General features: G+C 42.0%; 1 protein-coding gene across 1 annotated transcript in view; it reads right to left on the bottom strand.

The window, feature by feature from the left end:
- Window positions 1-13,217, bottom strand: part of CDAN1 (codanin 1) — a 35,343-nt gene that overhangs the window by 5,250 nt on the left and 16,876 nt on the right. The window contains exons 13-26 of the mRNA XM_039552107.1: window positions 12,584-12,727; window positions 11,796-11,962; window positions 11,095-11,176; window positions 10,319-10,408; window positions 9,204-9,258; window positions 8,047-8,180; window positions 7,245-7,348; window positions 5,644-5,793; window positions 5,170-5,233; window positions 4,612-4,690; window positions 3,463-3,620; window positions 2,411-2,518; window positions 1,982-2,045; window positions 664-866 (exon numbers count right to left, since the gene is read on the bottom strand). Of these exons, the coding sequence (XP_039408041.1) occupies window positions 664-866; window positions 1,982-2,045; window positions 2,411-2,518; window positions 3,463-3,620; window positions 4,612-4,690; window positions 5,170-5,233; window positions 5,644-5,793; window positions 7,245-7,348; window positions 8,047-8,180; window positions 9,204-9,258; window positions 10,319-10,408; window positions 11,095-11,176; window positions 11,796-11,962; window positions 12,584-12,727 (1,602 nt within the window). The remainder of the gene's footprint in view (window positions 1-663; window positions 867-1,981; window positions 2,046-2,410; window positions 2,519-3,462; window positions 3,621-4,611; window positions 4,691-5,169; window positions 5,234-5,643; window positions 5,794-7,244; window positions 7,349-8,046; window positions 8,181-9,203; window positions 9,259-10,318; window positions 10,409-11,094; window positions 11,177-11,795; window positions 11,963-12,583; window positions 12,728-13,217) is intronic.

The following is a 13,217-nucleotide window of genomic DNA, read 5'->3' as shown; positions in this document are numbered from 1 at the left end:
AACTCAAAAAGAAATGGATTGTGTGCTTGTTTCTTTATCCATATATAATTCACACTTTTCTTTTTGGATCAGAACGTGGAGAAAAGGAGCAAGCACATAATCTACCTGCATGTGACAATGAGAACAAGAGCAACATCCAAAATGACTGAACAAAATTTCTTTAGTTCATACATTGATTGTGTCCTACCATAAAGTCTCAAAAGTCAATTTATAAACACGCCAAGAATTTAATGCCTGCCTGATGAGGATTATGTCTTTGACTTCTGAAATAAGTTGGGTTTAGCCTGCAGCTAAATAGGGTGATTTTCAGCTTTAGCTGGGGTGCTTATAACACCAACATGCATACAGAAATGCAAGATAAGAGACACAAGAATGCAACCAATGACAGTCACGTGTGTCCAGTCCTTGCAATATCCTAGGCCACGTGAGCCATTTTGCCATTGGCTCCTGAACAAAACTGTGCCTTCCCGAGAGCCCCCAGGCAGGTATGAACCCCTGGCAATTTGCACACATCCCTGTCTTTCACTGCCCCACAGAAACAATGCCAGCCAGCAGTGACCAAAGCCCGCTGGCCTCAGTCACACGAGCCACCAGCGAGCACTGCGGGCTGGCAGAATTCCTACACGAGTGCCAGCCTGCTCCACACATGGGAATAAGCTTTACCTCTCGCTGCTTAACTTCTGCAAGATAACCAATGTTCTTCTTGCTGAAGATCAGCTGCACAGGCACAGGCGTCCCAAAGTCCTCCTTCCAGATGGAGAACAGCAGTTTTAGGAGGCCATAGGTGGGCTTGTTCTTTACACACAGCTTCTCAGGGCTCTTCTCTGGGGATTTGATCCCAAGACTCAGAGGAACACGATCTGAAACTAAGAAAAGGATGAAAAATGGACTCCTATAGCTGCATTATTTCCTTTTACAGTCATCATCTTGGTTCAGCAGCACACTTAGTACAAACCAGTCAACCTAAGAGGACTGGAGTTTGGAAATATGCAAAATTATGAGCTTTGAAACTATACAGACAGTACGACATAGGAAGAGATTTATATTCCTCAGACAAAGAACACCAATTGGTTGGAATATAGCCCCAAGTCTTGAAAGTCAGCCTACTATTTAGTCAGAGAACCTAGGTGTTACTTCAAAGGAGAGAAGAGTAACACAGTTAAACATTTAAATCTATAGAAAGATTGAACAGTTGTTCATAGTTTAGATTATAGGCAGAGTTAAGTGACTTCACACAAGTGAAAGTAAAGCTGAACAGTGTTTAACTGCAGATGAACATGAACAGAAGAAGATACCACTTCTTCCTTGGTACAGTCTAATGGAACAGGACAGGTTGATACTGCTGCCCCCAGAATAAATTTCACAATATTCAGATGTGAACTGCCTTCTGAAAAAACAAATTATGCACAAAACTTCTAAAGCTGGCTCTAAAACCAGGCAGTTAGAAGGTTGCCCATGAAGAAAACACCTACATTGAGATCACAAGCTCCTGCTCACAGAAAAATTGTATTTACACATCAAAGCAAGAGAAAAAAACCAAAATGTTCACAGGAGTCATAATACACAGAAAACAAGTTATTTCCATTCTTTCCATAAAAAAGCCATAAAAACATAATTTAATGTTGAAATGAAAAAGGCCCTTACTCTTACAAAAAAAGCCCAAACTCAACCACAATTTTTCAGAGGCAGAAATACTGGAAAACATATCCCATATTTAAATGAAGGTGTCAATAAATAAAAAACAACAGAGATGTGAAACGGATCAGAAGGATGGTTAGTCACTGTACAATTCTGTTTTGCAGAATGTAAGAGGGAATAAGAAAAACCACCCAAAATCACAGGAAAAAAATGTGCAGACTCAGTGACACTGAAGAGAATCAAATATCCATGAGCTCTAAACACTTAAATCTCTGATCTCAAGGATCTAAGAGAACTGTAATAACAGATTTCAGTCTTAAATAGCTTATCATAACAGACTTACCCAGCAAAGACACCAACTCAACCGTGCACTTGGCCAGCTGCTGTTCTGATGTGGGACACATGAACTGGAAAACACAAAAAAAAGTTGTATTTTTGTCCCCATATTGCAGACTGGACAAACCAAGGCTTCACAAGGGATAAAAATATCTGAGAAGAGCAGGCAATTTACAGCACAGAGCTGTAATGAGGAGACCACTGAAGACTGAAAGACAAAAAAAATGTCATATATGAAAAGGGGACTCACAAAGGCAAACTGAATTAACAAGCAAATCTACATAGTATATGTGTGCAACATTGCCACATTTGAGCTCAAATAAAAACCCCTCAACTGAACTCAACTGTGAGGCAAGGCCAACTAACAAGTTTACAGGTACCAAGACAGCTCAAAGTGATTCAAAGGGGGATTTTGTTGCTTTTTTACATCTTTTACCTTTCTGCATCGAAGTGTCTGACTCAACCTTCCCAGCAAGCACTCCAGCCACACATAGTCAACCACTTCACCCTCATCGCGTGGGCCCACAGCAACACAGAGCACATCCTTGGTGAGAAAGACAACAGTAACCCACACATTAGTATCCTACTCTTCCACAAACAGATCTTTGGACCTGTGACAGAGCAGTTCAGTAAGTAGTTCTTGGGTCCTCATTAAAACCAAAACCTAAGCTAGAATATATATTTCAAAAGACAGATTAAAGCTGATTTTTCACAACCTTACTAAGATCTCATTTTCTAGCACAGTTCTCACTAATGTTATGAAGTAAAATTCAATGATGGCAATAAGTTCATCTTCCTTAAAAGTCCTAGCACTGAAAGCTCTAGATAAATCTGACAGCACAGCAAGTTCAGGGTAGAAGTACTACAGAAATCCAGAGCCCTCTTATATTGTCAGGGAAGCTTCAGTGTCAGCCCAGAGGTTTCCTCACACAATTTATCCTCCTCTTTTTATTTTAGCACAAGCAAGAAAGCATTAAAGGATGTGAACTCATTTTCACACAGTTGCTGGGAAAGCAATGACAGTGATAACCAGCATTACTTGTCTGCAAGTAGACAATCAGGAACAAAAAAATAGGCAGAATACATAATGGTAAAAAATTGAGGTGTTCAGAATCCTTCTTTTCCTTATGGGGTGCACAGGTTAAATGACTGCAAAATTGTACACAATATTATGGTGTCCACACTGTGGTTTCCACCCTACTCATATCAAAAAGGCCACACTGGCATGCTACCAGAAATCTGTATTTGAGATAGCACTCCTAACAGGGAACTCTGATATAGACCCAGCAAGCAGGGGTTTAAAAAACCTGAGAACTTTCCATCGTACTTCCTAAGCACTCCCCACAGCCAGTTCCTCAAAACCAGACCATTCTCTTAAAAAAGCCCAAACAAACAAATCCCCACTAAATGATAAAAACAAACCACAAGAACACCAATGTGAAAAACGGAAAGGGAGTTGGGGCAAGCCAGGAAGTGAATACTGTGTACCTTAATCTCATTGATGATCTGGGAGGGAAATGGAGCACAGTGCTGACAGCCTGGAGGACAGTCCCTTCTCAACTCCAGAGCATCCTCACCTGGCAAGGGAAATCCTGGGACTTTCAGCATTCGGTTGAAGGTTGCCTTCACTTCCCTTTTGATGAGTGCTACAGAGAACAGAGAACAAATCCTGTCTGCTTCAGTTTTTCTCTCCACTGAAGCAGAGAATAATTTCCAAACACTCTTAGCCTCTCATTCCAAGGACCACAGCGAATAAGGAAATAAGACAGCTTACATTTTCAAACCCCTCTCTCTGACCTCCCACTATATTTAATGTGCAGAGGCACATGTGGAGAGGGTGTGCTAACCCACAGCTGTAGAAGGCAGCCACCCATCACTGCCAGGTACCGCTGGAAACTCATCTCACTTCCCATCAAAATATTTCAGTGGCTTTAACAAACACAGTAGCTAAGCCAGAAGGCAATGCCAAAGCACAAAGCTGATGCAGTGTGATCATACCAGTTCAACCAACGTAAAAGCCATATGTCTTCTACCAAAATAAGTTTTGATCAGCATCCAAAACACTAAATTCCTGCAGCTGCAAATGGTACATGGACATTCCTCCCCAGACTTTTGGCACAACCTCTTGAAAAAATGGGTTTTCAGAGATTCTGAAGAGCTGCCAGAGCAGTATTACAGAGTAAAAGGACAACACTTGCCTTCAGCCTGCAGAAAATACACCCAAGTCCAAGAAGTATTTGTTTTACAGGAGATTTCAGAAGCACTCTGTACATGTGAACCATAAGGTGGTTTGAGAGAGCAGTTGTCTGTATACACTGGAAGTGCTAAGACAACTTCAGCCCAGATGACATTTCCAGAAGAAGCTTTTCACAGCATTTACTCCCACCATCCTAACAAGACTCCATAACTAAAAATCACTACCATGGGCCAAGCCCAAAAGATCCCCAAAGAAGGTTCTTAGAGCTAGAAATCATTTCTGTTATTCCTAAACAAGGAGGGACAGAGCAACCACATATTTTCCACTAAAAGAAGAACTAGTAGGACTAAGTACTTAGTAACAGTGTCTGTCCCTTAATCTCAGAAAAAAAGAGTACAATGCACAGGTTAGAAGCCCCATTTCCAGGTAAAAAGACTCACCTGAAATGTTGGCAGAGAGCCAGCCACAGGCTCTCTCAGTAGCCAGTTCCACCGCAATGTTTTCTGCACTACTTAAAACCTTTACAGGGAGGGTAAAAAATGATAGGTTTACTATCAGCCACAGCACTGTGAAAATTCAGAAGGAAGTCTAGAGGAAAAAAGCTTAATTTTGGCATGCAACAATTAAACAGAGCACCACCCCCTCTGTGGAAACTGCTGGTTTGAGCAATACAACCGACCCGTTTTGATTTTCCAAATCTCATCAAGTCTTGTGGAAGTCAATGCTAGAACAAAAGCATTACCATTGCAAGATGAATGCAATTTCTATAACATTCTAGCCACAACAGTCAGCTATGAGCTGGAGCATCACTTTACCCAGAATATGCAAGGCAGCCCAGTAGAAGTGACTCTCCTTAGCATCTATCAGTCCTCCCATGAGTGCATCAACAGATTCCCTTGACCTGAGCTATTAAGGGATAAGTGAAGCAGCAATGGAAAAATGGTAATGATCCAGACTTAAAGTCAAGGTTTTCAATAAGTTTTAGTGAAAATACATACTGCTGCAGATGTCTCTTCTGGCAACAACACCCTTACTGCCTCAGGACCTTTTTTTTTGCAAAACCTGCAAGAAAAGAAAGAAAGTGTGCCACAGGATTAGTCTAAGTTCTTGGACAACACTCAGAGGTTCATTATGTAGCAATGCAATAAATCAAACTAAAAGAACCAGACAAGCAAAGGGTAATTACAAGCAACCAAGCTGCAATATCAATTTTCCAAAGAGGGGAAATACAATAGCTGCAGTGGATGTCTGTTTGGAGATGGATGCAGAAGAACACACAGCACCTTTACTCCTTCTTACGAATACAGTATTAACTGGCTGGAGGCATAGCAGACACTCACCCTAAGAAGAGCAGAGGGCATGGTTTATAATTACCAGGACCTGAGCATGACAGGCCAAGCTAAATTAGGCTTATAGATTCTGCAGTAAGAAGAGACGGGAAGGCACAAGTTTAAATAACTTTTCCTCCTTACTCTCTGCCTTTGATGAGTGCCTGGGCCCCTTCCTCATACAGATGAGTGCACACCTCTTCAAGCAGTTTGTCATGATTAACATCCTCCTCCTTCACTTTATCTTGCAACATGGCTTCAGCCCTTTGGACCAGCTCCGCTACCAGTGTTGCCCTGCAACAAAACCAAGAACAATCAGGCAGACTGAAATCAATACGAGAAACAGTGCACACAAACTGTACCCAGCTCTTCTCCCCTGTTTAGGGGGATACCCATCTTAAATGCAGTAAGTCACTCTACTAAAAACGAATTAGTACTGTATCATCTCCTTGCTCTGTATGTACGGAAGAAAACAGCAACGAAGACACCAAAACAGTACTAAGACTCAAGAGTCAAAAGCCTTTAGGTTTTACAAGAAACATATTTGGTTACAGGTCTCCTTTCTGGCAGCAATACCCTTGTATGCTCAATTTACAGTGCTCAGAAGTTCAAAGAAGTTCAAAGTCAGCAGCAGCCCACTACAACCACCATTCCTTAGGGGCTGGTAACATTTAATGGCTGCAGCAAGCTGGACAACAGAACAGTGCAAACTCTGAGCAAGCTCATGAGCTGGAGGGCAGGGCTGCCACACAGGAGGACTGCAAGAGAGAAATGGGCTGACTGTGCACCTGTACAGGCTGGGGTCTACTGGCTACAGAGCAGCTCTGCAGAAAGGACCTGGGGTTCGCAGAACACAAGGTGAGTTAGGAGTGTCCAAAGAAAGCCAACCTTATACTGGGCTGACAATAGCAACAAGGCAGCCAGCAAGTCAAGGGAAGTTACTGCTTCCCTCATCACTGTGGGGCTGCATCTGGAGTAGTGTGTCCAGCTTTGGGATCTCAGGACAACAAAGCCATTGACAATCTGAGTAACTGCAGGAGAAAATAAAAAAATTATTAAAATAGCTGGGATGCTGGAGCACACGCCTACAAGGGGGAGTCAGTTTCACCTAGCCTGGAGACAAGAAAAAGCTGAAGGGAGAAGGAAAATTTACAGAGAAGACAGAACAAGACTTCCAGGAAGAGCACTGCTAAAGGTTGACAGGAATATGCACAAGCTGGAACAACAAATATTCTGATAGGATATAAGAAAACGTTTTTCACAAAGCCTGGGAAAATTAAGCATTGGAACATGGGTACAAAGAGGCCGGCTGAATCCTCATCCTTAAGAGATGGAAACTCTTCCAACTGGAAAAGGTGCCAATAAACCTGATCTAACCTGAAAGCTGGCCCTGCTTTGAGCAGGAGTTTGGATCAAGTGACCTCCAGAGGTCATTCCTGATATTTGATTTTCCTGTCACTAGCAAGAATGTTCTGAAAAGGCTATAAAGTCTCAACGCTGCACTGCATTCATATACAGAGTGTCCCACAGTTGTATCATCCTCCTCTCTACATCCCTTCACAAATTCCCCTCTATAACAGCAGATGCTGCTGGTCACAGTCTTACACAGCCTTGGTGTTCTGCTACACAGTTCACCCTCAGGGAAGCTTCTTTCCCCCATAAACGCAAGTTTAAAGGATCAACTCTTTGCCTAATCATAATGTAAAGTAACTTCTTAAGTCACAGAACAGGCGACCAGCACTTACTTGATGTGCTTAACACAGTTGGATCCCACCCGCTCTGCCACAAATTCCACTGTTCTCCGTAGGGAAGGAGGCTGGTTGTGGAAAAAGGCCTGTTCCAACTCTACCTGTTGAAGAGAAAGCACTACAATTCATTAGAGCACTCCACCCAAATCCTCCTCTCACCAACACAGGAACAGACAGAACTACCGTCTGGAGATGTACTAAAAGCCAATTTGCCTACACTAGAACTTTCTGCTACTGTGGCATTCATCATCCCAGTACATTACTTACTCCCTATTCCCTTCTAACCATTTAACCCAAAGCTCATTATCAGGGTTTCTGAAGCTACAAAAGACCTGTAAAGGGAAGAATGGGAGAGTTCTGACAGTGTCTACTAGTAGTGAATCACCACATAAGGCTCGTTTTGGAAAGAACAAGTCCTTTTAATTACAGGCTGGTAATCTTGTAGGCTCCTACACAGGTCATCCTTTCAGTGGAAAGCATGGCTACAATCTAACCAAAACAAAATACCAGAAACATACCAACATTTTATTTTAAAGAAGAGGGAAAGAGATAAATAAGACTAGTTGTTCCAACTGAAAGAGTGTTTACTGAGGTTATCTGGATTTCAGCACCCACACTGTATCCCAGACACATGACTGTAACAGAAAAACAGGGAGTAAAGATACTTGACTGTTAAACACAATGTTCCCCTGCTGCCTAGGTCCATTCTTTCTTTCCCTGGCATTAAGAGACCACTGTATAACCCTACACCCACACAAGCAAATTTCTCCTGCCCCTTTTCACTCCCTAATTTCATTACCTGCAGTTTCCGCTGAGTGACAGAAGCCTTTGGTGCCAAGGACTCTGCAGCTGTGGGAGTGATTTTCCTTATAAAACCACCATTTTTTCCTCCACTGCCAGCCACAAAAGACGCAAGTAGTTTACGCAGCTCACCTGTACAGGAAAACATGCAAAAGTAGTCATCAACCTCATAAGCAAGGACAAAAAAAAAAAATAAATATCAAAACTCAAGAAAGAGACTTTCACTTTTCCAGTCCGGTTCCCAGAGCAGATTCTCTCAGCTTCTACGAAAACAGAAGCTTCGGAAAAGCAGAGGGAGCATCCCACACTTTTGACTGGCAGGGCATATCAAGGCAGGCAAGGCTCTGAAAAGAGGAAGCTTCCAAAAATCTCCCTAGAACTAATCCTCCCTGGGACCAGTTCAGAAGGATGAAGAGTCACTTTTATACATTCCTTTTCAGTGTGGCAAGCAAGAACCATAAAGTCTACAAGGACAACAAGGCAAGCAGAGTTACACAAAATTCCAACAGACTCAGGAGAAAATAGTGAGGGAAAAGCTGGACAACCTATTCACCCCTAGAAGCTTTTGTGATGCAGGTTTAACATACAGTTTTCCTACTAAGTCCCAAGAAGAAGAGGACCATCTCCCCATCTGGGACTCTATTGTCTACAGAGAGGAGTTTTACCATTCATAGATGCCATGAAAAAGCTATCTCAAACAACAACCTGACAAAACACCAGGGCACAAAAGGATTTCTCCCCTCTGCCTGGCAGCAAAAATATGCTCAAGGAACAAGACATGCCTCACAGGACAACAACCTCTTCCTATACCTAGGATAGAGAAGTTCTGCACGTAATCCTTATAATGTTTCCTTGCAGTTTGTGAGGGGTGGCTTCCCCTGTCCCTCCATATTCAAGCTCTGTGTATCAACTATCCTGACTATGTAGCCTCCCTCCTACAGCTTCACCAGATACTATCCACAGCTGCAGGAGCTTCTGCAATACAGCTTTTTATCAAGGCTCTTGCATGCACAACTGAGACCTGAAGTTGTGAGGAGTAAGAAAGGTGATCCAAGGACTCACAGTACCAAACAACAAATATAAACAACTAACTAAATAAAAGTAAATACATACTAATATATTTTATGTATATAGCAAAAAAAGTAAATTACTCACCAAGATAGGGACAGCAGGTATAAAGTAACTGCTGATCCACCAAGGGTACAAAGTCCTGGTGAGAAAATGAAGGAAATGTTGAAAGGATACAGCAGGAAAGAAAGAGTCTTCAAGTCAGAAATTCCATACATGGCAGTCACAGGCAGGTTTCAGGGCTACCTTTCCACAAAAACAATATCTGGATTCCAAATACATAGTAAAATTATGAACTTTGCAGCCCAAATGTTCAGTCCAGCCCTGTTACACAGAATGAGCTGCTCTTCATTTTATTAGTGTAGCTCAGCCTTTGCCCCATCACTAACAAAACCCAGCTGAAAGCTGGGTTAAAGAAGGGAACCAGGACTGTTGCCACAGCTTCTACTCATAAGGGAGAAATCTTTCCATGGAGGAAAATACATGAGGCACATCTGCTATGCATTACACCTCCACAAGTGCCTTCATCCAGACTCACTGGGACACCACGCGGTGGAGAAATGTCACCCAGTATTAACACAGCACAGGCAGGGCCCCGGGAGGAACAGGAACTTCAGATCCCATCCACCAAGGCAGTGTATCTTAGCATACATACCCCTTTTCCATGGACTACTATATACCCCCTTGCATGTCTGGGAGTTATCTGGAACATCACACATGCCATAAGCTCACCTCCTTTCCTGCTTGCTCATACCATTGTCAGTTCAGCTACCCTTTATCATGACACTGGAAAACAGGTGACCTCACAAACAGCAACCTCACTCTTACAGTCCCACCTTACTATTTCTGTTCACCATTACTTTTGCTTATTTCTGGAAAGAGCTACAGTTCTATCAGCTCACCTTGCAGGAAAACAGCATCTGATCCTCCAGCATAACTTGGCACCTGTTCTGCAAATTATTGCAGCAGGTGAGATGGCTCCTGCCTGACAGAAAACCCAGAGCTGTAACACAGAGTTCACAACCCTTAACACAGATGCGATGCAATTGAGGCACTTGGACAAACTGGGCATCACATCCATTGGTCTCCATATGCTCAGTGCAGCTGCCCTGAAGTTCCTGATAAAATCTTACAACTCCCGAGGAAGTGGTAGGTCCATCTTCACCCACAGATTCAGAGGACATGCTGCAGCACTAACTCACCAAAGCCTGAGCAGATGTCACAGTATCCATCACAAATCTCTCCTGCCTGTCATCAGTAGTAAAAAACAACTCTTCAGGGACTGATGGAACCTGAAACAGAAAACCCAGCAGTTGCAACCCAAAAGGCAGTCAGTAACTTCCGCCATTTCTGATAACAGGACAGTAAAATCTCACCACCCTGCCACCCACAAAAAAGGACCCCTAGCTCTAAGGATCCTCTTGCCCTGAGGAAAACCTTTCCATAAAATTAAAGACTTATTTTGACCACAATAACATAAGCCACCTTCCTTACCCTCCCCATAGAGCATCTTTCACATTTCCAACTACTTGCTAAGTAGTTACCTTGCTTCCAACTGGAGGCACAAAAGAATTTTAAAAGTTCATCACACACCATCCCTCTATAAGACAATATACTCCCCCAGTAATTCAAGGCTGACAGCTAGCACACCATCTTTGTGACACAAGCTTCCAGTTCTAACAGGAATCAGCTGTCAATTTTCTTACAAGGCTGCAGATTAGTAAGTACAGAATGTGTTTCAGATGCAATTAGAATTCCTATTGGAAAAAAAAATGTTGCTTCACACAATTCCACTAGAGGAATATAATTCTCCATTAAAATACAGTTTTTCTTTAAACCCCACACCAGTGTAAAAATGCTGCATCAAAACAACAAACTACTGTTTTGAATTGTTTTAATTCATTTCAATGCTATTTTGTATTGAGTTCTGGGCCCTGCTTTTTCTTCACAGAAGAGCTACACACACAGGAGACCCTACCTGAAAAAGCCAACCCAGAACTGCAAGGATCAGCAGCTTGTTCAGGAAACTCATCTCCTTGTCTTCAGAAAGGATCATTAACCTGCCATGCAGCAGATGAAGAAAGAGAGAGTGTTAGTTTCCAGCAGCTCAGTTTTCATTAAGGAAAACATTCCAAACCATTCACTTACACTATGTATCATCATGTACACATACCCTGCACATCTGCCTAAAGAGAGAGTAAGCTCTACTTTTTGTATGTACCTGCATAACATCCTGTCTTAAGTTTACACTAGACAAGCCCTTCTCTAGAATGTGCTTCAAATTTTCCTCATGTATATAGGAAAGAAAACGAGAAAATCATTTAGGCATTAGAAACCTTGTAGGTTTAAGGTCAAATTCAAGCTGCAGCTTGAAGGTCAATCACAGCTGCAGATGTAGAGTGATCAAGTGGGGTTTAAAGACTTTTATTTACTTAATGAACAAACCACATATGTGAATCAAGTATTAATTCCCGAATTTAGGCTGTGTTCTCTTTGAGCTTTATGTAAGCTATAAGGTATGCATGCTCTGCACCACAAAAAAAAAAAAAAGTGCTTTAGAGCTTTTTATAAGAATCTCAAACCAACGCCAGCATGCATTCTCAACCATCAGGCACCTCAACTAAATAATCAAACATTCATAGAAACGTTCTTTATATATATAGTTTCCCAGGCTCTTACCTGTATACCTGCAGCAAGAGACCAAATACTTTCCTGTAATAATCAAGGAAAGGAGCAATATGATCCACAAGAGAAAGGTACTCCACAATCCAAGGAATAGTGAGGATAGAACGTTGATCCCGAATAGATTGTCTCAGAAGCTTTAATATATCCAGTACAGGCAGGGTCTTAAAGGACAAGAAAAGTTAAACCAGTAGCTTGAAGTTATCTTTTGATACTTATAAAAAACTTTTATCTATATCTTGGCTTTTCTTTCTGGGATTTCATCTTCTGTACTGATGACTTCTGGCTAATGAAAACTCTTCTTTCCACAAGACCAGAGGTACAAACCACACTATAACTGCAACCAAAAGTCCCACTGGGACTTGGAAAAGCAAGGCTAGAAGCCTGACTATGTACAAAGTGGAGTCAAGGTCTAATGCTTCCATTCAGTATGACACACTGCTGGGACACAGGTGCAAAACTAACAGAATCAGTCCTGGTAGCTGAATGTGACACTATAAATGCAAGTTGTCTTAGCTAGGTGAAAGTTTTGGTATGACAGATCCAGATTAGCAGAAATAACAGAAGACCAAGTACCTCACCATCAGTGCATTGCTCCCTCTTTTCAAGGTTACACAAATACTTTTTTCCTTTGTTCCCAACACCAGAATATGCAGCAGGGACACAGAACCATGTAACATCATCCCAGGAACCACTGGCTCACTTTGAAAGTGCATGACCACTCACAATCCTCCTTGGACTAGAAAAACTGCCTGTCAAGCAAAAGGCAATGCTCGGTTTCTTACTTGGTTTCTTAGCGCTAATGCGGAATCTTGCAAGTCTCTGGTTGGCTGCTCCGCAGTGCGATAGGGCAGGAAAACAAGAAACCCCAGAAACTTGGCGAGGAGTCGGAGACTCAACAGGGCCACGGTGAAACGCTTCTTTTCATCCTGAAACGAAGAAAAGCAAGCTGAGGCAATGCTACCTCACACTGGCAAAGCAAATGCCTACACTAAACTTCCACTCCCTTCATGTAAAAGGGCCACATAGCTTCATCACTGGTTTTAATAGAGCCAGGTTTCTAAAATACATATTTATCAAGCATTTTAAATTGCTCCTGTTGTCATTCCTTCACTTCTTTGCAAGAAGGAATTATTCAAGAGCTTTCTAAAACAAGCAGCTACTCAGTCACATCTTCATATTAAGAACTTTGGAGTCAATGAGAGGCAGAGCTGATCTCATTGCCTCCTTTACAGCACTACCACTTTACAAGTTTTCATGAATCTTTGGCTACTACTTTGCTAATAGTCTATAAGCTGTGACACCTCTGATAGGTATAGTTGAGTGAAGAAACACCTGAACACCTATGAACAGGGATGACTACAAATTCATTGTAAATAAAATCTTTCTACATGGAAAAGTAGCAAGGAACTTATTGAA

This window comes from Corvus cornix, chromosome 5 (assembly GCF_000738735.6).
Source record: "Corvus cornix cornix isolate S_Up_H32 chromosome 5, ASM73873v5, whole genome shotgun sequence".
NCBI classification, from domain to species: domain Eukaryota; kingdom Metazoa; phylum Chordata; class Aves; order Passeriformes; family Corvidae; genus Corvus; species Corvus cornix.
This window is presented reverse-complemented; position numbering and strand designations above follow the sequence as displayed.